The 24,464-nt window shown below is 37.9% G+C and overlaps 1 protein-coding gene across 2 annotated transcripts in view; it reads right to left on the bottom strand.

Annotated features, from left to right (window-relative positions):
- Window positions 1-11,026, bottom strand: part of xkr4 (XK related 4) — a gene marked incomplete at both ends in the record, with an annotated part of 61,787 nt that extends 50,761 nt beyond the window's left edge. Inside the window, one exon of one of the 2 annotated variants that reach the window (XM_079435563.1) lies at window positions 10,175-11,026. In XM_079435563.1, coding sequence (XP_079291689.1) covers window positions 10,175-10,860 — 686 coding nt within the window. The remainder of the gene's footprint in view (window positions 1-10,174) is intronic. The other variant, XM_079435564.1, reaches the window with a different exon arrangement.
- Between the last annotated feature and the right edge of the window lie 13,438 nt (window positions 11,027-24,464).

The following is a 24,464-nucleotide window of genomic DNA, read 5'->3' as shown; positions in this document are numbered from 1 at the left end:
CAGATGACCTGACAAAAATGTGGCGATAAGAAATAGATTATTGAGTAAGATTTAACTTTGGTATCTTCATCTGATCACCGTCCACAAGCACATTTCTCTAAAAAACCCACCTGAAGTTGAATCTGGATAAAGGAGGGGCACAGAGCGCTTCTTTATTGACTTTCTTTGCTGAATGGGGCTTCGTTTCCACCTTCTCACTTATTTTCAGCTTAAAGCAAAGCAATGGCTCTTAACATCCTGGTGCTGAGCCCCAAACAGCTTTTTTCATTATTATACGGTTAACAGAGGTCATCTTCTTTACCTCCTTCATAAAAGTACAGTTTCAGAGTGCCATTATCTGCCATTTCTATATCTGAATTGTAGCAATTTCACAGCTTATTAAAAATGGTTTGTTTTAAACTCTAGCAATCAGCAATAATTCTTTACCACCCACATACATAATAAGGGCAGACCAGTGAATTCAATACAATATTAAACACAAGTCAATAAGCATTAAAGCACAACGCAGGGTATAAAAGCCTGTAAGCATGTAGAGATGGTTTAAATTGCAGGCACATAATGAGGGCCAATTATCATCTAATTTGGATCTCACAACACACCTAGTGGAAACAAAAGGGGGGTATTTGTGGAGATATGCAATATCAGACTTCATATCCATCTACAGAAAATGATTCAACTTTCCCACATTAAATATGTCAATAAACCATATTCCTGAGGAACAGGATGATTAGCTCAGAGCGTATTCAGAGTTTGGCATGTATAAAAATACGTATTGTTAACATATAACACCCTCAGCAACCAGTTAAGGACCATTTCTCAAGAAGGTGAGAACTTTTCTAGAGGCCTTTTGCAAAGCATCAGTCCACTAATGTATCCACTCTAACCCTGTTCTGCATTATATACATTACAGATGGCATCATTTTGAACTTGTTTGTTTGTTAAATGAGCCATGCTCACATTCATAATTGCATTTTCAAACATTAATTATAATTGTGCGGGTGTGGGTATGAGAGAGGACATGCCAGTCGAAAGTGGACTGCAGGGCTGCATCTGGTGAGATGCTTCCTGATGTCTCCTGAGCCCCCAGCTTAGAGAAAACAGGTCACCAGCACTAGCCCACGGCACACAAAACACTCAAACAATGGCTGCAGGTGGGACCCGTCATGCCCAGCGCTCCAAGCAGATGCATTTGGGGGAAATACAGACCAGATTTATGATCCAGAAATTAGAAAGCAGCTATTTTATCTACCCTGAGAGATGCTATGGCTTACTTGCATCAGCTTGAGCATTTAGGCCCTCCAACATAGTCATCACTTCTTAGATTATTAAAAGCAAGAATGTATCTTGAGAGATGACACGGATTCTTTCTTTACTGCCCTACAAAGGGAAAAAATCAAAAGGAGCCTACAAAGTATTTTAAAATGTCTCAACCGACAACTGTAGCAATTCGTCAATATTTATCAATTGTGACAGGAGACATAACAGCCAACAGGCTTGCACAGAAGTGCCATCAAGACCATTTATGCTAAGGAGTTTTTAACCAAGACATTTAGACTTCCATTTCAAATAAAGACTGTTCTTTTAAACGTTCTATTGATCAAATAATTAAGAAAAGAAAGAAGGAGTAGTATACCGGTTTACACAAAAATATTAAGCAGCACCACTGTTTTCAACATTATTAATAATAAGAAATGTTTCTTGAGTACCAAATCTTGTTAGAATGATTTTTCTGAAGGATAATGTGACACTTGCACATATAAGACCTATTTATAGCAGCAATAAGTATGGATTTTTGATTAATGTATTAGAAGACCATCGAAGACTGACACGAAAGAGAATATTTTTTTAAATAAAGTAATTATTTTTGTTTTCTTTGCACACAAAAAAATATTCTCATAGTTTCATAAAATTACAGTTGAACCACTGATGTCACATGGTCTATATTAACGATATCCTTACTACTACTGGGCCTTGAAAGTGCCAGTTACGTTGCTGTCTATGGAGGGTCAGAAAGCTCTCAGATTTCATCAAAATATCTTAATTTGTGTTCTGAAGATGAACGAAGGTCTTATGGGTTTGGAACAACGTGAGGGTAATTAATGTAAAGGAATTAATGACAGAATTTTCATTTTTGGGTGAACTATCCCTTCAAGGAGGCTAAATGGATTGCATATACAGTATGTATATAGAATGTCTATTGCATATAGAATGTGTATATGTATATGCGGGGTTTGTTAGCCTAGTCAAATAGTTGGTTACAAAAATTTCTATGAGATTTTTTTGAAAATGTATGGTGACCACTGTCTGACAAGTTGAGGGATTTTTATTTTAAAGTATAGCCTATACATACATCATATATGTCATGATATATGTTAGGTTGCGACGTCACTCAAACCACTAACTACTAAACTCTTAAGATTCAATTTAAACCTCACAGACCTCACACCAAGAATTTTTCTGAATCCAGCCTATCTGCTGAAAAACGTCTCCACACACTCCTCTGAAACCTTAAAATCTGGTCACCAATTGCAAATCTGCGAAAGACAGATATTCGTTATTTCTACTGCTGGAATGAAATGACCCCCTCACATACTCTACTCTATTATCCAATTTCTCTGTGGAATTCATGCTAATGGCACCCAAATTGAGCTTTGTTAAATGTTTGCATTGTTAGATGGCCCAATGTACACTCACCTAAAGGATTATTAGGAACACCATACTAATACTGTGTTTGACCCCCTTTCGCCTTCAGAACTGCCTTAATTCTACGTGGCATTGATTCAACAAGGTGCTGAAAGCATTCTTTAGAAATGTTGGCCCATATTGATAGGATAGCATCTTGCAGTTGATGGAGATTTGTGGGATGCACATCCAGGGCACGAAGCTCCCGTTCCACCACATCCCAAAGATGCTCTATTGGGTTTAAATCTGGTGACTGTGGGGGCCATTTTAGTACAGTGAACTCATTGTCATGTTCAAGAAACCAATTTGAAATGATTCGAGCTTTGTGACATGGTGCATTATCCTGCTGGAAGTAGCCATCAGAGGATGGGTACATGGTGGTCATAAAGGGATGGACATGGTCAGAAACAATGCTCAGGTAGGCCGTGACATTTAAACGATGCCCAATTGGCACTAAGGGGCCTAAAGTGTGCCAAGAAAACATCCCCCACACCATTACACCACCACCACCAGCCTGCACAGTGGTAACAAGGCATGATGGATCCATGTTCTCATTCTGTTTACGCCAAATTCTGACTCTACCATCTGACTGTCTCAACAGAAATCGAGACTCATCAGACCAGGCAACATTTTTCCAGTCTTCAACCGTCCAATTTTGGTGAGCTCGTGCAAATTGTAGCCTCTTTTTCCTATTTGTAGTGGAGATGAGTGGTACCCGGTGGGGTCTTCTGCTGTTGTAGCCCATCCGCCTCAAGGTTGTACGTGTTGTGGCTTCACAAATGCTTTGCTGCATACCTCGGTTGTAACGAGTGATTATTTCAGTCAAAGTTGCTCTTCTATCAGCTTGAATCAGTCGGTCCATTCTCCTCTGACCTCTAGCATCAACAAGGCATTTTCGCCCACAGGACTGCCGCATACTGGATGTTTTTCCCTTTTCACACCATTCTTTGTAAACCCTAGAAAATGGTTGTGCGTGAAAATCCCAGTAACTGAGCAGATTGTGAAATACTCAGACCGGCCCGTCTGGCACCAACAACCATGCCACGCTCAAAATTGCTTAAATCACCTTTCTTTCCCATTCTGACATTCAGTTTGGAGTTCAGGAGATTGTCTTGACCAGGACCACACCCCTAAATGCATTGTAGCAACTGCCATGTGATTGGTTGATTAAATAATTGCATTACACTACAACAGTCACTACAACAAATTCCTTGTATGTGTAAACATACTTGGCCAATAAAGCTCATTCTGATTCTGATTCTGATTAATGAGAAATTGAACAGGTGTTCCTAATAATCCTTTAGGTGAGTGTAAGTTATAGTTCAATGAAAATTAGATTCTCACTACAAGTTCATAGCTCAGCTGCAAGCAACTATACACAGATCTGATCTCTCTTACCTCTCATGTGAGAGCTTCTTCAAGAAACCCTGGAGCAATCTTTGTTCTTAAAGAGGCTTTAACTTTGATACAGCCATGCTAAACAGTTAAAGTCATTCCAGTCATGTCCTTGTGATGCTAAAAGTGTGATAATAAGCTTTTATCTTCTCAGGCTCTGTTTACTCAATGCAGATGAATATATTTTTGCTGTTTGTTCCCACTACTATAAACTAAAGTGATTTTTATTCCTTTTGTTGTTTGTTTTGATAAAAGTGTCATTGTATTATTGTGTTTTATTCAGTCATTTAGGAAGTTATAATCGACTGTTTTGATTTACTGTTGCTTTGAGTGTTATTCATGTGCGATGTGATTAAAAACATCTGATCATTAATGCTCGCCTGACTGGTTTGTTGACATCTTTCAGAGAATGTACTTCACAGACGATCTCAGCTCAAAATAAGAGCAGAATTAAATGAGTACTTATGAGATCAGGCACAGTGTTATGCATGCATAAGCGTGACGGCATATTCTGTAAATTCTGGACTGTTTGAATGCAAGTTCTTTCTTGTAGATACCTGCCACCTTGCTTTTAAATTAGAGGCTACATGTTGCCTTCTCTCAATGAGATGTGGCAGACAGTGTGGGTGGGAGCATGGGTGACATGGATGGAGTTAAATAGCAATGGCCAGGCTCAGCTGTACCATTTGTTTGCATTACTATACATAAAATCACACTCATTGGCATACATCTCCATGTTTAACTTAATATGGTAATTCAGGTTGAGATAATGGGAGAGCTGTTGCTTGGAAAGGAGCCTCTTTGTAGGAGAGATAAGGTCCCTGTTTTTCAGCTTCAGTTATTATCTATCATCGGTCACTTTCATCTCGGATCATAATCGATTAAAGGACAATAAAATCTAACACTGTTAATTTTTCTGTATTAAATCAATATCAAAATCCATAATATGTTAGCTGAGTAACTGCAAGGAAGTATCTACACTAAGGCTGGCTGCACGATCTTAAAAAACTATTTATATTGTGATACAGAAATTTTCACTTGTTGACTTGAATAACTATATCTGAAAAACTACATCTCGAAAAATCTGGGTGCCACTTGGGTTTACTTTATACAGGAACCAACTCGGTAACCATAAAGTGAACAGATGTTTAAAAAAATATATTTTTCTACTTGAGGTTTAACCACTTCAATATCACAATGAAGTTATAATTATTATTTTGATTTTATTGTGATTTCTATTAAACAAAAATATTAAACACAATAAGAAATACTGTAATTTTACTGTAAAATTACACAAAAATGACTAAATATTTCAATAAATAAATACTTGGGGTGGGCGATATATACCAGTAGACAAGATTAACCATTAGATTTTTGACAACTGGTAGAGATTTTTGACTATCGTCTCTATCGTGGATATATGCTCACATGATGTTGCTGTCCTACGCAGTCACAAAAAAAATTGTGTTTGCACACGTTTTTAAGCATTGCGGTTTAAAAACAAGTGATTTTAAGCTGTTGAAACACAATCAGCAAGATAACTCATTTCGTATATATGCACGTGCTGTCTAAGCTTCTGAGCGCTGTCAGAGAGGAGAGTGCACATATGAAGAAGGTGCACATAGAGCACGGGAGTACTGAACTGAATTATTTTTGCCAATTTATAGACCTTGAATGGTTAAATACACACAGTTGTGTGTTAAAATGCTGGTATTTGCAAGTATCCTCAAAAACAGTAATTTAGGTATTAAGTGAAACGAAACAGCTGAGAAAGAAAACACATTGGATCCGGGCAGAGAAAACATTGCTCACTGTTCTTCACTTAATCAGTTTGAAACTTTAATAAAAAGAACTATATATATATATATATATATATATATATATATATATATATATATATATATATATATATATATATATATATATATATATACATATTTATTTATACATTTGATTATTTTATACAATGAATGTAGCATTTCTTATTTATTTGTATGACTCTCGTTTTTTGTCCTATTGCTTGTAATTAGTTATTCTTATTTAATCACTTGTCTTAGTTAGCTTGAGTTTTTTTTGTTTTGTTTTTTAATTTAGGCTAGTATTAGTTTTTATTTGTTTTATATTGACACTGGTGACAAGAATTATGACATTTCTATGTCATATAAAATTTTTTGATATGAAAGACCTTATTTAAAGCAAAAATAACGAGGTTATGTCATGATATATATATATATATATGAAATGCAATTACTCATATCGTGATATAAGATTTTGGTTATATTGCCCACCCCTATTTATGCTTTATTTTCAAATGGTAAACCACTGAGGTTTTATTTTGATTGGTTGCTGGCAAAAAAATTAAATATAATATGCTGCCGGTTTCAGTTTCAGAATGAAGAACCGCTGAAACACTTCCATAAACTGCACGTGTGCATATATCACGCTTCACTCTGAAACTGGTAGTGCATATATTTATTCAAATGTACCAATGCCAGTGCCATTTCGCAATGGAACTAAGCCATATCGCGATATTGAAAAAAATTATATAAAATGGTGTAGCACATCAATTTCTGCATTTCACAATTAACAAATGGCAAGTAACATTGAATTTTCCATGAAATTTTGATTGCTAGAAAATTTCACAATTCATTATAAAAGAAACAGCAAATAACACACTGAATTAAAAATGGCAAAGTAGAAAGACTGAAATAATATTTTCTTGTAAAAAAACTCAAATAACAACCGCAGCGCCAAGTAGACCCCTACTGTGCCAATATAAATGCTTCATACTTTATTCAGATCCATATGCATACATATACGCAGCGTGTAGTCAACAACAAGTGGCATGCACTCAGTGGTTTGGTGCATGCTCATTTGCAGTGCAATCATGTAGGTCGCAATCAGCAAGACTCCACATGCAGAAACACAGATATAGAATGACTTTCAAAATTATAAGGGGATTAATTTATTACCTGCAATTAAAAATAATTAGCTTGTAAGACATATGATGGAAATATGAGATGTAAGAGTGATTTATGCATAGATATGTATCGTGTAGATATACGGTGGTCTTAAACTGAGGTCAGAAGATAAAATTCCATCTTATACCTAATAAGATATAAGATAAATAATATTTTCTGGTGTCACAAATGCAATTTCTCTGAAGATGTAAGCTAAAACTGAAAAATCTAGTCTGTCTAGTCTAATTATTTATGGCCTTTTACCATTCATTTTAAAGGGCGACAAGAAATATCAAACCGATCTCATGGGAAAATGTATCTATTTTGCAAGATGGCGATTTCATATAAAATTGTACAAGTAAATCACATGAAAATTGTTTATTTTTAGGAAAAAAAAAACTAAGCATGAAGGTCCATCCATATAACATAGCCATCACTGGGGTGTAAACAGATCGTAGAAAAAAAGTATGAATGCGATCATATGAATCGGCCATCACCTAAAGCTTTCACGAACTGCCATGAAATTGTTTTGGAAATACAGGATATTTTTTTATCAAATCCGGACAGAACAAGACAGTGTTGTCATTGAAAAACATATTTGAAAATACACAAAAATAACTCAAAAGATCATTTTTTAACCTGCAAGCACATTCTTGACCAGATGAGTATATGCTCATCATAGAGACGAGATGCATGGGCCATTAAAATAGTGCAAAATATTAAATTATTGTCCTAAAAAATAAAAATGAAACTTTATCAAATGAAAGCACATTACCTACACAGAGTATAGTTGCTAACTGCTGTTCAAAAAATAAAATATGTTGCAGGTAGATTATTTTAAATTGACAGTAAACCAGTTAGTGTGATATGTGGTATGTTAATGTGGCTTTTATTTTAGAACACCAGCTTAATTTACTTATACTTGTTCATTTTGTACTTCCAAGCACTTAACAAGATACTATACAACTTTATCCATAATAAATAATCCGACTTTGTCTAAACATTCTTTTCCACTATTGGAGCAAATTATTGTTTTTTGTTGTTGTTGTTGTTTTTTGCAGCGATTCCAAAGAACAACCATAAAACCTTTCGGTGAACAGATCACAAACTTTTTTCATAGTTATAAGAACATTTCAAAGACTAAAATAAATTTTTTTTCCACTATATAAAAGCTTTTGTGTGATGGAAAGGTTCCATGGATGTTAAAGAATCTTTATTTTTAAGAGTGTATGACTACATGCACAGATTTCTCTGTATGGTTAGGTAACTGTATTTTACTGATGTGGAGACTCAAAATATACAATCACATATCCAGTATTCGATTTCTCAGCACCACGATGAAGAGAAAAACAGAACTATGTCAAACAGCCCAGATCGGTACAGGATGGTATGATTCAACAACAATGCATCAAAAACTTATCAGTATGTCGACCTGAAATCTATGTATGCATGCAGGTATATTCCTTTGAATTAAAGGTCATATATAAACGCTTGTATAAAAAATAAATAAAAAAAAAACTTTTATGCAAGGCTTTTTCACGGATTTTCTCCTCGCATTACTATTGGAATACATTAATATGTATACATCAATATATGACAATTACACCTAGACCTTCACCTTGCACAATCAAATTCCAATTCTAGCACTCAGCCTGACATATTTCCTTTGTTGAATATTAAAAACTTAACTAGCAAAGCAAGCTATTTTTAAATTGCTTTGCTTTGTGAGATGTCCCCAGACTGGTGAACCTTTTACACAGTGCCACGTGCAGCGCATGTCTCAACAATCCTCCCCCTCTGAGAACACACAACTGCACAACTGTGCCAGCTTCACTCCCGTCACCATACACCATGTGACACCGCCAGGATGACACCAAAAAAAAAGAAAGAAAAAGAAAAGCAGAAATGACGTAAGGAAACGATCTTTCAAATCAGCCATTTCAGAGGAAGCAAAACAATACTAATGTTTTACGAAAATACCCAGGTGAAGTGCTCAAGCATTCAGAGCACTTTGCAGGAGTTGGGCTGCATTGGTGTGGTTGTGGCTTGTTTTGTGAAGTGGACTATTAAGTCACTCCATTCAGCTTTTCCACGACTGGCTTTTATTCAATTAGCAACTCTCGCCGAGCAACATTCTTCAAACTCAGAGCTGACTGGACACAAATATGGGAGCTGAAAACCAAAGCAGCTGTACGGTAGCATTTGGAAATTCCACATCTGTAAGTAACAACAGCACCGTGTGATTTCATAAAAAGGCTGATCATAATGTACCTCGTCTATGCAATCACTGCTATATGTCAGACCACGGCTTTGATGGCCTACTTCCAATATAGCAATTCCACATCCTTTACTGTTTGGACAGTATCCAAACACAATCCTCAGGGTCAAAGACTTAGAGTAAATGGAATATCACTCTATTGAACACGCTGATCAGAACTCATTCAGACTTCTGAAGACCCTGATGGGCTGACGCTGTGAAACCCAATAGGTTTCCACAATCCTGTTCATTAGCTCTGTCACTGATGTAAGCTTTGAGTACAACCATGGGTAAATGAATGCACTGACCTGCAAAGAGAATACAATTCCATGGGTGAGCCAATAACCTCATGCACCGTAAGATGCCACGGGGGAAATATTTACAACTACTTTTCATACAATGCGATCAATCACCCACTAATAGCCTTCAGTTCTCTATGAGGTTTATTCGCAATTACATTAATAATGGATTTGAACGGAATGAGTCAATGAACGTCTACTATTCTCATGAACTCTTTAGTCATTCGAGCTTGATTCAATCCAGAAATCTTTTTCATTTTGTACCAAGTACAAATACAACACTACAAGTGCCTTCTCTTATTGCAAGATAGATAAGATGCTATTTTATACCAGATACTCCACGGTTATGAGCTTTACAGTGAAAACAGGATGATAAATTAGCTCTCCAGCCCACACAATGTGTGTATAGGCCTTAACGTGTCAACCATTGCAAACTCAAGAACATGCTTTGAGTGTGTCATTCAAGCACGCTGCTCTAAACAACATAGGTGCTACATTTTAAAGAGGACAAGCAATAAATACCCGACCTCGACTCTTCAAATCACAAGTGCTATTGAAAATAAAGCGCTGCTCGTGCTCACCTCCAGATTTGTCCGAGCTGTAAGATGTGAATGACGGAGTGCAACAGCCAGATACAGAGGGAACAGGACGCTGAGCGTGTCTTACTAGTCCGGGCTGCGGTAGCGCTGTTGCTGCTGTTGCTTGTGGTGTTGCTCTTGCTCGCCGTGGACGCCTGTCTTTGAGGCGTAGACGGGTGGGCTCCGACGTCTCCGTGTGAAGCGGAGCAGCTGAGCAGCTTCCCGTCCATGTGGGAGCAGTTCGCCGCGCCGCCACCGCCGCCGGAGCTCTCCTCGGTGCTGAAATCATGGACGAACCAGCGGAAACTGAAGACCTGCACGGAGAACGAGCCGAGCACCACAAAAAACAGCGTGAGCCCGAACCACCAGTAGTCGCGGCGGAGGTAATAGTCGACCGAAAGCCAAATATCAGTGCCCACATCCGCGAAATACACCGCCACTGCGGCGAGGATCCACAGACAGTCCCAGACCGTGTATTTCTGCTGCTCCCTGCCGGGGCGGAGACATGTCGAATTTGAGCCACAGCACCGCGACTCCCCGTTGACGAAGTCCGCCTCTCCGGTTCCAGAATCCGGCTGAGATCCCGGAGCGAGCCCTTGAACCGAACCCGAGTGATCCGAATTCTGCAAAGGCGTGAATGCTACATCGCTCTTCTTCATCTTTAGCACCCCGTCGGATTTCGCGGCCATTGTAGCAATTGTCTTCTCACCGTTTTCGCGTCTTCTCCTCGGCTTCTATTCCAGGCGAAGAGACACTGGGCTGGGCGACCTCCTCTTCCGCCAGCTACAGCGCCGCCTGCTCATAACAAAGCAACACTTCCTTTCGGTAGCGGGTACGAATCATATGCTCTCCCATGGCTCCTACTTAAAACTATGACATCATTGCTTTGCAACTCTTCTTCAGGAGCACATCGTGGTGTTCAATATCCAGCTGCTGCAGCACAGCCTTCTGCTAACAATCGCGCATAAAAAATAATGTCTACGGCAGCGGTGCATTAAAGAGGCGACCGCTCGGTTGCTATGGTATTTGTAAACGTGCAGGTTTGAATTCCACCCTAAACCGAACACGCTGTCCAGCGGACGCGAGCGGCGCGTCAAAAGTAAATAGGAAGCGTTTTTCAGGCGATGCACAGCTACTGCAGAAACTTTATTATGCTGAAATAATATTATTTTATTTACAAATATCACATCTGCGTCAGTTTTATTCGTTACATTTGAATAACTTCTGACCATTAGATCAAACCCAGCACGTGTTTCTGGTCTGCATTACATTATATTTACATTTAGTTATTTAGCAGACGCTTTTATCCAAAGCGACTTAAAAACGAGGACAATAGAAACAATCAAAACCAGCAAAAGAGCAACAATATATTTATAATAATGCATACAAATTTAAATATTTTTTTCTTTATTAATCATATATATATATATGTGTGTGTGTGTGTGTGTGTGTGTGTGTGTGTGTGTATATATATGCAGTTAGCGATGCTAACATAATATTAATAATCAATTATTATATAATAAGTATACCAAGGGGTTTTCCTTAAAGTTGGATAGTTATCCGCCCGTTTTACTGATACTGAAGTCATCGAGCTCACAGCTGATTGGTCCGCGTTAAGATGACGTGCAGCTTCCAGATTTCCACTGAAGCGTTGCGGTGTCTGCGTTTGTAACGACGCTTGCAAAAAGATATGAATAAAGGTTGTTTTGACGCATTTAAATCTGAACAATAACAGTGGACATGTTACATAAGCTAAAAAGATTAAAACGCTTCCATATTTTATATTTTCAATAGAAGTACCCGAATATAGCCTAAGCTTTATTTAACCTTTAACAAGCTTAAATTAACCTTTAACAAAACCGTTATCTTCCAAAAGTGTCCCGGTCTGATAAAGGTTCAGCACCACGGAAAGCTCCTGCTCTCAGTTCATTATTGTGGCTCATTGTGGACTATATATGCAGAAGGTCTGCCATAAACAACAAGCGGCGTCGGTGATCCATATATCACTAAAGACGCTCCCGTGCCATCGGGTGGGCTAACTGGCGTCATTATTGAATTTATTGGCACCCTTGAGTACGGCGCTGTATTGTCTACACGCCCTCAGCTCGCCGGTTACACATAAAGCGAGTCACTCGCTTTGAAAAACAGCCACTATGAGACACACACGCACTGAATGGCGTTAAGATATTGTATTGATTCAAGTCTAACGGGGAGAAAATAAGCATATTACACCAGCTGCTGCTGCTAGGTAAGGATCATGTGCATTAATGAGGCACATCGCCCACAAAAATACGTTATAAAAGATAAATCAGCAAGGCTCTGACACTTTGATAGCCCTGAGCTTATTACGCCTCAGGTTTAAACTTAACATGCTGTTTGGGATTGGGCATTGAAACAGATGGCGTCAAGCCATCAACATTAAGTGGGCTGCCGTGAATTGACTTTAATAATAGACTTGAGAGATGCAACAGAGATTAAATCTCGCTAATTAATTACAGCACGGACGGTGCAGCATTTAAGATACCACGTTCTGTATTTGTGTGTGTGTGTGTGTACTGGTTTATATATGGTGGGGACTTAAACCTGAATACACACAGACTCATGGGGACTCGTGTCACGGTGGGGACCTAAATTGAGGTCCCCATGGGTACAAAAGCATATAAATAATACAGAATGAGTTTTTTTTGTAAAAGTGCACAAAGTTTGCTGAAAGGGGTCAGTTTAGGGGTAGGGTTAGGGCCATAGAAAATACGGTTTGTACAGTATAAAAACCATTACACCTATGGAGAGTCCCTACAAGGATAGCTACCCAGACTGTCTGTGTGTGTGTGTGTGTGTGTGTGTGTGTATTATACATATACACATAAATACAGCAGGGGTATCATAAATGCTGCAAAATATATTTTTTTCTTAGAATTTAAAATTTATATATATGTATATATATATATTCATTTGTTTTCATTGCTTAGCAGTGTCTGGAAGTGTGTGATCCTCGGTAATTTAGTTTAGTAATTTAATTTAGTTTAATTTAACCATTTACAAAGTCAGCAAGTGTATGATCAGATGACCAGGGAGGTATACTATATACTATAGTGCATTCCATTGATTGCAAGCTAGTAGTAGCTTTCCATGGTCAAGGACCTCCCCAGAGGCCATCTGACTGACATGTTTGTTTTGTTCAGTGTCATGTTTAGAGGCGTCAAAATGTAAATTCAATGTCCCTACAAAAACAGACTGGCGTGCAACCAATAAATCATTCATTCAATTATCAGTCATCAAGGGTCTGTTAACTTAATATAATTTGGAAAATCCAGCAGTTATTTGATTCTGATAAGAAATCATGGCTTAGTTGTTTACAGAGTGGCTTTCTTCCATTAGGGATATATATATATATATATATATAGTCGTGGCCTAATGGATAGAGAATTGGACTTGTAACCTGAAGGTCTTGGGTTTGAGTCTCAGGTCCGGCAGGGATTGTAGGTGGGGGAGTGAATAACCAACACTTTCTCCACCCTCAATACCACGACTGAGGTGAGACCCTTGAGCAAGGCACCGAACCCCCAACTGCTCCCCGGGCGCCGCAGCATTGGCTGCCCACTGCTCCGGGTGTATGTTCACTACTGTGTGTACACTTGGATGGGTTAAATGCAGAGCACAAATTCCGAGTATGGGTCACCATACTTGGACACACACCACTTCCCTTTCCCTTATATGAAGAGTTCATATGCAAAAACAGATAACTCCGTTTTTAACAATTCTCAAAAATTATGTTTTTTCATTGTACTTTCCAATTAATCTCAATCAAACTGCAGTTGGGTTATTTTGATTAGGTTAAAAAAAACAAAAAAAAAAAACAGCTAACTAACACAATAAAAACATGATAACATAATAAAAAACATGATTTTTGGAAATTTGTAAAAATGGAGTTATCTGTCTTTGCAAATAAACCCTTCATACACATATATATATATATATATATATATATATAGATGTGTGTGTGCGTGCGTATGTTTGTGTATATATACAGTGTATATATATATATATATATATATATATATATATATATATATATATATATATATATATACAGTACAGACACAATACAGGTGAGCGAGTCAAATCTTAATTAGGAGGCTAGACAGAAAACAACAAAGTGAGAGGGAAAGAAAGATATGAACCGGAGTATAATTATCACCAGCTCTGGGTTTAGCATAAACACAGCCAGGCTCTTCAATGACTCTGCCACACCTCGAGCTCTGTATTGCACCTGGACAAGCTTCAGAAAATGATGCCATCTGTCATCATCAGGCATGGCAGGGGTAAGCAGCCTGTCGTGGCTTGTGGGCAATGTTTTAGCAGGTCCATTTCAGGCCCCACTGACACACTGACAGCGATCAGATCACCTACACCTCAGGTGTGGGTTTGAGCTGCTGCTTCAAACTTAAGCTGGTCCTTCTTTTCTTCTGAATGAATATCAGAAGCTGTCTGTGTTAGTTATTAAGAAGCGTTTGCTGCTCAGTGGAGACCGGCCTCCTTGTGCTACCTCAATATAATTACAGCTGTCTTCTCTTATTGATCTGAACATGCTCTTTTTGAAAAGACTGTACCCAGCTCCACAGCCCTTTATGCACTAACGCCAGCCATTTAAAGATTCAATCTTAATAACATCAGCAATCAGACAGTCAGACAGCCATCACACAATCCCAAGCTATTGTTCCGGCCCATAAATTAAATGTGTGTGCATTTAGATTCCAGGCAGCATCCTCCATAAAAATGGAGGTCTTGATACTAGGATTATTTTATCAATAAGTTGTGCATTTAGCGTTTATTCCTCTTTGAATGTCAGATGTGTGACATTCAGAGCAAACGTTATCCAGCATCCTAGGCTGCCATTACACAGCACTAGAAAATCATGCCAGAGAAGCTCAGCTGCATGAATGTACTGTGGCACTCCTGCTTCCATACATCAGCATTATCAGACAGACTTCATCCATCCATGCTCGCTTGCTCTCCCCTTCAGAGCTCTGACGGACACACAAAACCTTTATGGCACGTATAAACCTCTAGTTCGAGATCTTTTTGGTCATAACAAAAAGAAGAGAGATCATTGCAACAAGCTGAGTGGAAACATAAAAGGCTGTTGCATGCGGTCCTCTGAGGCATGTGATGCTCTGCTGAAAATAACATCACTTGGATCTTATTGTTATTCACCATTCAGCAAAAACGGAAAGGTTAAATGGGTTAAAGGCATTGAATAATTTGCTGTAGGCAAACATGAAAGCACAGTTGCCATTTCAGCGACTATTCCAGGTTAACCTGCAGCCTATTGATTCACAACAGTGTTTTACAGAATTAATGCTGCATTTCTATCAAATATGGTAACGTTCTGTAGAGGCTTCAACTGTGACATGAATGACAGCCTGTAGTTGCTCAGCAACACACCATAATTTCTCAGGTTTTGTGCATGAGCTTCTAGTGAGACAGCTACCCATTGTGACAGACCCTGGAAGAAATTCTTATACAGTGAGTTGTCAAGCAGAAACTGGGCCACTGGCCACATTATGGCTTGTTCAGCCATCCATATGCCCTGCCATGAGAGTCTTTACACAACTGAGTTAAACAGTTTCACTGTGAACAAAAGAAGCAGCACATCTGATACAAATCAAACGGCCAATCATTGCACTGTAACGGTATCATAGGATCAATGACTCCATATTCAGAACATGAAAAGGATTTAAAGGGATGGATCAAATATAAATCTGCCATTACATACTTGTATACACTTACTGTTCAAATGTTTGGAGTTGGTACGATTATTGACCAATCATTTCTCACCAATCTGCTCATTTATTTGATCAAAATTTAGTAAAACAGTAATATTATATTATTACAATTTAAAACAACAAATTAATAAAACAGTGTTTATATGTAATATATTATCAAACAAAATATTCCTGATATAAATATAAAAATTTATTTTAATTTGATTCTAATTTGTTTTTTAAGATGTAATTTATTTTTGTGATGACAAAGCTGAATTTTCAGATTTTCAGCCATTATTCAGTATTCTGTGACATTCTAATATGCTGATTTGCTGTACAATTAACATTTCTTATTATAATCAAAATGAACTTGCACTGTTTAATTTTTTGTGGAAAGTATGATGCATTTTATTTCAGGATTTTTTTTAAAATAAATATATATTTCTTTAACATGATAAATGTCTCGGTTGAACCACCAAGTCTGTAATATAATTATGCATTTATATGCATTTCTTTAGACAGGACCACTGAGTGCATCCACCACTAAACATATCTGATGCTTCTGTCCCTGATTCCTCTGTCCAAATAGTTCCTCCACAAACACTCAACTAAAGTAAATGCAGCATAGAAAATATTTAAAACTAAATGACCCTTGGACATTTTGCTTTTTGCCTTTTAAATTAGATTAAATTAAACTTTATTATGCAGTACAAATACTGAAAAACTGCTAGCTTTTAACCAGAAGTGCATATGCAATATAAGTAGGGTGCAGGTGCAAATGCTACGAGAGTAGAAGATAAGAGAACAGCAGAGGACTAGGGATATAAATAGAGAAGGTGAAGGGTACAGTCATAATGGGCTGTAAATGGCAGATGACCATTTCAGTGGAAATGACTGTGTGCTACTGCCAGTTCAAGAAAAGAGCAGAAAATAGTAAAAGTCAGGATTTATATAGTAATAATAAGCTAATAAACTAAACATTCTTCATTACAATTATCACCCACAAATATGAAGAATATCCTTATGACCCCTGTAAAATGAGAGAACCAGGGCTTTCAAGCTTCAAAATTACACAAAAGTATTATGAAAGTATCATAAAAGAGGCCCATAGTAAACTTAGCTTGAAGTCACATCAGTACAACATCTGTAGCTCATTGGCAGACATTCCAATTGAAAATGTTCTTGACCCCTTTCTTTATATCTCCAAAGAACTGCTGCTGAATTCATATTCCTATAGTATGCCTCTGCTCAGCTGGCTGCACTGAGTTCCCACAGCTGCCAGAATAAATTCAAGACACTATTTCCATCTTATAATGCAGCCAACACTCTGAATCTTTACTGTCCACAAGCCATTATCAAACCCTATAGCCTGTGACCATTCTTAATGGGACTTTGTGGTCCAACTTCAATATTTGACTCATCTAATTATGCAGTTTGTACGTATCTATCACTGTCACTGCAATGTTTTGTGATTATACTGGTACTTCGTTGTTAATAGAACAGGATTAGTTTTAATGCGTGGCTTGTGTCCTTCCCTACTTAAGTAATTGCCACAAATTTAAATGTATGCAAAAGTGCAGATAAATGTAAGCGCTAAGACATAAATGCCTTTGGAAATATGGCATCTGCCAAGAGTGTAAATGTAAACGTAAATAATCACACTTTCACTTGCATTTCTAAAAATAATCATGCTATATTTCAACATGTAATGCCAGCATATGGTACATCCATATGACAACAGTTTATAGAAATAAGGGTGAGAATGTGAACAAGAAAAGGATGATAAATAATTCTATAAGGTTTGTTCGCAACATGCAAATTATACTATTTAATTTTCACAATTATTTGTCTTAAATTTACACTATATTTATAATTTATTAATATTTTTTAATGGATATACTTTTATTCAGTAAAAATGCATGATATTTTTTGAATGAATTGTAAAAAAAGTAATTTAAAAAGGTTGGCGTATACCAGGGGTCACCAAACATGTTCTGGAAGGCCGGTGTCCTGCAGAGTTTAGCTCCAACCCTAATCAAACACACCGGAACCAGCTAATCAAGGTCTTGCTCGGTATACTTCAAACTTCAAGGCAGGTGTGTTGAGGCAAGTTGGAGCTAAACTCTGCAGGACACCGGCCCTGCAGGACCGAGTTTGGTGACCCCTATATATATATATATATATATATGTGTGTGTGTGTGTGTATTTATATATATATATACTGTATTTATGTGTGTGTGTACACACACACACAGACACTATAATTGTATATTATATATATATATATACAGTATATAGATTAGTAAAAATTAAAAGTAAAGTGTCCAAAAGTCTCCAAATACTTTGTGTGGCCACTGTATACTAATAAATACATGTGTGTGTTGAAAGCCTGTCATGTTGGAGTACTTACTGCTGGCAGTGTGGTCTATAGTGCTGCGACCCACGGTCAGTGCACTGGAGGAAATATGTCAAACCACAACTGGGCACAGGGGACCGCACAATTTATTAGCTCAGCCCTAATTGCCATGGCATTTCAAAATGAAACATCGTCATCTGTAGCTAAATACAGAACGCAAGGAGAAGAAGCCACACGATTGAAATAAAATTGTCTTGTACAGCATGTGTGCAAATGCCATTTGTTAGGGAGCCATTTAAGACACTATATTTAAACCTTGTCATGGGTGAACAGCCGCTGTAATGGGAATCATAATTTGACTCAAACTCAGTGGCTTAATTTGGTGGAAACGATTTGTCATTACGCCGCATAACATCAGGCATCTGTGATAATCACAGAAATTCTCACATCATCATGTTTAGGTCCATATTTTCACACAGCTGTGTTTGTAAGGCAATAAAAAAAAGAGCAGAGTCACTGAGATAGGCAAGTTACAAGGTCCTAGTGCTTGCATGAGAGTAACCAGGCAAGGTAACCCTGAGACCTCCAGGTGTGAAAATGGGTACCCACCGCTCCTATTACTAATGGAGTGGTTTGAGCACATGTATATTTGGAGAAATGGCTTTTCATGCCAAGCTCCCCAGCAGCAACAGTGAGACAGACCGAGCAAGGGAAAGGGACAGACACGCCTGGATGGTCAGAGCCCCGGGAGATTGTGCAAGGTTCATGTGGGGCAACAGGAGGAGGCAGCCTGGCGTTGATGCAGTCCCTGCAGCTCCTGATTCCTGGAGAGAAAAGTGCATCAGTTGAAACTAAACTAGTTTCTGTTACTTGGTGATCCTAGATCTACGGTGCACTCTTGCTATGTGGCACAATTTTTAAAGACTTATTTGATAGAACTGATCATCTCAGGCTGCACAAAATACAGTAATATTATGAAATAATATGTTTAATATCATTACAATTTAAAATATCTGTTTTTAACTATTTATTCCTATTTTAACTTATTTTAAAATATAATTTATAACTGGATTAGCTACTCCAGTCTTCAGTGTCATATAATGCGATAGAAATCACTCTAATATGCTGATTTGGTGCTCAAAAAAATTTGTTATTATTATCAAAAACCATGATCTTTTTTTTTTTTTTTTTTAGGATTTTTTGAATATAAAGTAAAAAAAAGAGAGAGAGAAAATAGAAGGAAATATAAATCAATACTAAACAAAAGTATTAATTGGTTGAAAAAAAAAATCTTTCTGACCCCAAACTTTTGAATGGTAGTTTATAAAATATCACATTAAGTGGTATCTACAAAGGAATAATGCTTTTCTCAGAGCCACTTTTTAAATTAGTGCCATTTTCATAGATGTGTGAAGTCAGTTTCTTCAAATTCAGTCCTAGCAGATCAAATAAAGCTTCCCTCATATAACAGCTACTTGGTTGTAGGTACATCAGCAAAAACGTTTTTTTTTTTTTTTTTCAAAAGATAAGCAAAATATTGTTTTAAATAGGTTTTATATAAAGACCAAATCCACCAATGAAAGTAAACAGAATTTGTTTTTTACATTTAATTTGACTTTAAAGTTGCAATGAAACAGAAGTAGTGACGTACATCCAAGCAATGGATAAATATACATTTTGACACATTGTCGAAAGGACAAAAAATGTTGCATGGGCATTTTGTTTTATTCATCGGCTGTTGATTGGATTTGTTTAAGAAGACTGAATGATTGACTAAACATGTATGGATTAATTAATCAAAACAGAAAAATAACATGCATTAGAAAACAGATGAGGTAAACTTTTATTTCATGCCGAATTCAAAGAGCAATTTATTTGCTTCCTCAATCAATTTGAGTGTGACAGTTTCCAGAAGCCGTCTTTTTCATCACATACAGATTTTCAGTGCCCATATTATCCTTTCACCCTTGTATTTTCCTCTCTTTGCTCTGCCTCTCTCTAGCATTTGACTCACTGTCCTGTGGGATATCAGCAACTTTTGAATACTGCACAGCTCCAAAACAGACGTAAGTGTCTTAATAATAGTAGCAGCCTAGAAAGTCAAAGCTGTGTAGATAATGCCAGTCAGAAAGCCAGCAAGCATGAAGCCCCAGTTGCTCATTTCAATATAATGGATTCAGCCAAAATCTCTTATATCCCCCTTTAGGATATGCTTGAAATGGAAGGGATTTTTTTCTCAGTAATAGAATTCAATCAAGTCAGGATGTTATTGAAATCTTTAATCATTACGGAAATAATTTTTTTTATAATATTGTTTATCTGTTCCCCATCACAAGTGTGGTTTGGAGTTCTCATAATAGGTCTATATGGTGCTTAAGTTTTTTGAAGCGTTGAATGTTCTCATTTTAATTTGACTGCTGGTGCCAATTTATTTTGATACAGTTGGTTGATCATTATTCTACCACTACATTTGCTTTGCGCTGCTATCTGGTTATGCAAGATAATGAAGGTCAAAGGAGAGGTGCGGTGCATGTTAAAGAGCTCCTGCTCCATTCAGTGAAAGTGAAAAAGTGAAAGTGAAGTGACATATTGCCAAGTATGGTGACCCATACTCGGAATTCGTGCTCTGCATTTAACCCATCCAACGTGCACACACACAACAGTGAACACACACACACCGTGAACATACACCCGGAGCAGTGGGCAGCCATTTATGCTGCGGCGCCCGGGGAGCAGTTGGGGGTTCGGTGCCTTGCTCAAGGGCACCTCAGTCGTGGTATTGAGGGTGGAGATTCACTCCCCCCCACCTTCAATCCCTGCTGGCCCGAGACTCGAACCCACAACCTTTGGATTACAAGTCCGACTCTCTAACCATTAGGCCACGACTTCCCCCAGGAGGTCAGGAGGTTCTGACCCCACTCGCAAAGTCTGTGTGTACTGACCAAAGTCTGCAGTCTGTACTACAAAGCATACCAGACTAATTCAGTGGCTAACATCGTGTCAGAACAGATGTGACACTAGAACATTCAAGACACAAAACATTCGAAAACATGCCTTCATGCTGCCTGACATCAAATCACAAAACAGCCAATCAGAACAGTTGTCAAAAAAACATAAAATATCTTAACATACATTATATTTTCATGATGTTTCACCAGATGGATTCTAAACTTCCAAGACCAATCTTTCCTCGTCCATGCTTGATGATTACAGAGCCGTTGATAGACAGTACTGCGGCATACTTTGATCTCGCCATCATGTGGTTCTACTCTGCGCTGTCAAGTTTGAATGGGTAAAAGTTACGTTTAACTATATTTGCAGCAATTTATTGTAAATATTAAAGGGCTTCTCTACCCCAAAATGAAAATTGTGCCATTAATCACTTACCCCCATGTCGTTCCAAACCTGTAAATGCTTCGTTCGTCTCCGGAAAACAAACAATTTAAGATATTTTAACACTAGTACAAAAAGTATTCTCGTAGCTTCATAATGTTACGGTTGAACCACTGATGGCAGATGGACTATTCTGACGATGTTTTTATACTTTTCTGGGCCTTGACAGTGTTAATTGTTTGGCAGTCAATGGGACAGTCACAAGCCTCCTGGTTTTCATCCAAAATATCTTAAATTGTATTCCGAAGACGAACGAAGCTTGTACGGGTTTGGAACGACATGGGGGTAAGTGATTAATGACAACATTTTCATTTTAGGGTGGAGTAACCCTTTAACGCATAATATGCATTCACCTCAACGGCTCTGATGATTAATATACATGTCCAATGAGTTTTCAGTGTGGACGGGGCTACCCAGCGCAAAGTAGCAGAAATAAAAACCACGCAGCTGACAAAATGTATTTTCAGGGCAAAAAACAAAACAAAACAATAGACTATTAAAAAGTAATGTTTTATTTTTAACGATTTTCTTGTGGAACGTGAAGGAATTGTCATAAAATATACTTTTTTCTCGGTACTTCTTGTCCAATGAGCTTCGTTGTGGGCGGAGTTACCCGGTAATGACAGTTCATGCCGCAAGCAATATAGTTTAAAAAGTTTAAAATATTATTTTTTTCCTCACACACCTGTAAAGTTTCCCTTCAGAATACATTTATTCAGGTCATGTTGTTACTGTCATGTTTTTGGTTTTTGAAGCGTCAACTTTTGTGTTACTATCCACTTGCATTGTATAGACTCAAAGAGACCATGTCATGCAAGTTACATCTGGAGTGGCATGTAAATGATGAGAGAATTAAAGTGTTTGGGTGGCGTATTCCTTTAAACTAGTTCTTAATGCTGTGGCCACCCAAATTTTGGTTAGAAATATAAATGGTGTAAATTGTGCACATACCTTTCAATGAATGATTCATATGCAGCACAAAGATTGTTAACACAGGTAGACTGACTGTTTGTATCATGATATCCATGACTCCTGGCTTTATTAATGGCTCTATCCAGAGTTGATAACTAAGAAAAAGAAAGAAGGCCTTAAGACATATCAAAATGATCCAAGTGATGTATAACCCAATTCCTAGGGCCCATTTCCTTGTCCCATCTGTCTACTAAGAGCATACAGTACACATACAGTATCTACACTGCTACACTAAGAGCTTACAGCCATTCAAAACTCAGTTTACTCCCATAATTAGATATATTTTAAAAGTAAACATAATATTCAGTAAAGGACTGGGCTTGATTTTATCCACTTGACCATGAAAAGTGGAGGTATGAGTATATTTGAAACAACATGCTCCAATGAATCAAGCATTAGGAATGTAAATGCAATTGCATGAAAATAAGCAATAGAGCTCATTATAAAGATATCTTGTGACTGCACACTACACTACCTCCATTTCACTAAGGTGGCTCGGGGTGTCAAATATGTGAAAACACTTCAGCAGAATCACAGACCCAGCTGGGCTAGGCTGCATTTCTGTCTCTTTCTTTCTTCTCCCTCCTCTGCTACAGACTGGAACCTCATCTATCTCAAAAGCCCCAGAGACACAGGTCCCCGCACCAGAGAGGCCATCTGTCAAAACAAGTTAGACGTCATGTCACAGTTGCCACAACTGTCGTAATCGTGGAGAAAAAGTCACTACGAGTGTGCTTATTCAGGGTAAAACCCTGAACTATGGCCTCAGTCGCAAACAGTGTGATGTAAAACTATCTGCATTGTAACCGATTCCATTTATCATTGCATTTTAACCTTTAACTCTCCTTGACTGAGTCTGTTCCCAAGCTAAACTGACTGACAACATGAAAAATATTGCTAACACTTTACAATAAAGCTCCGTTTGTTAACAGTGTTTGGAAGGTAACTTTGGAAATGTAATAAGTTATAGATTAAAAGTTACCCATTTAAAATGTAATAAGTAGTGTAACTATTTCAATTACTTTATTAAAGTGGTCATATGCTATATGCACTTTTACAAGTTGTTTGAACTGAAATGTTTGTTGGAAGTATGTGTACACAACCACCCTATCATGATAAAAATCCACCCAGTGTTTTTTTTTTTTTTTAAATCTAAAATCTTTACCCCTTTCTCAAATCGAGCCGTCTGTCCGTGTGACATCACACGTGAGGTCCCTCCCCCGATTGTTGATTGACAGCAGCATTTTAGCACAGACTGCACTGGTGTCTTACCTCAAACCCACCCCGAGTGAGCTGTCATCAGTTGTTTCACCGCCGGAGCAGATGTAGACAAGAATGACTCCTAAGCGATTGAAGTGTTTTGTTGTTGGATATAATAATGAACATAGTAGTCGTCATTAACTCGCTGAAGAGGTTAACGTTTGGTTCTGAAGGGAATGCGCCCTCGATCTACTATTGTCTTGTCTTGTGTCTTGTGCTCCGCTTGACCTAGTTTCAAGTCTTGTATGCCCATATTTGTTTACTTTCCTGTTCCTGTCCCCATTTAGTTAATTTATGTTCATTAATTATCTCGTTTACGTTAAGTATTTAGCCCTGTGTTTCTATGAGCTCTGCCATGGTCTCCTGAGCTCCCTGCCCCGCCATGGCTCAGGAGTCCCCTGATCCATCCTGGAGTCCTGAGGGGCCTCCAGAGTGCCTCCCCCTCCCCCTTGGATGTTAAGAGGTGCGTGCACTTTCCTGTTCTTGTCCCCATTTAGTTAATTTACGTTCATTCTGTTCCAGCTGTATTTGTTTAATTATCTCGTTT

Source organism: Barbus barbus (genome assembly GCF_936440315.1).
Source record: "Barbus barbus genome assembly, chromosome: 15".
Lineage (NCBI taxonomy): Eukaryota > Metazoa > Chordata > Actinopteri > Cypriniformes > Cyprinidae > Barbus > Barbus barbus.
This window is presented reverse-complemented; position numbering and strand designations above follow the sequence as displayed.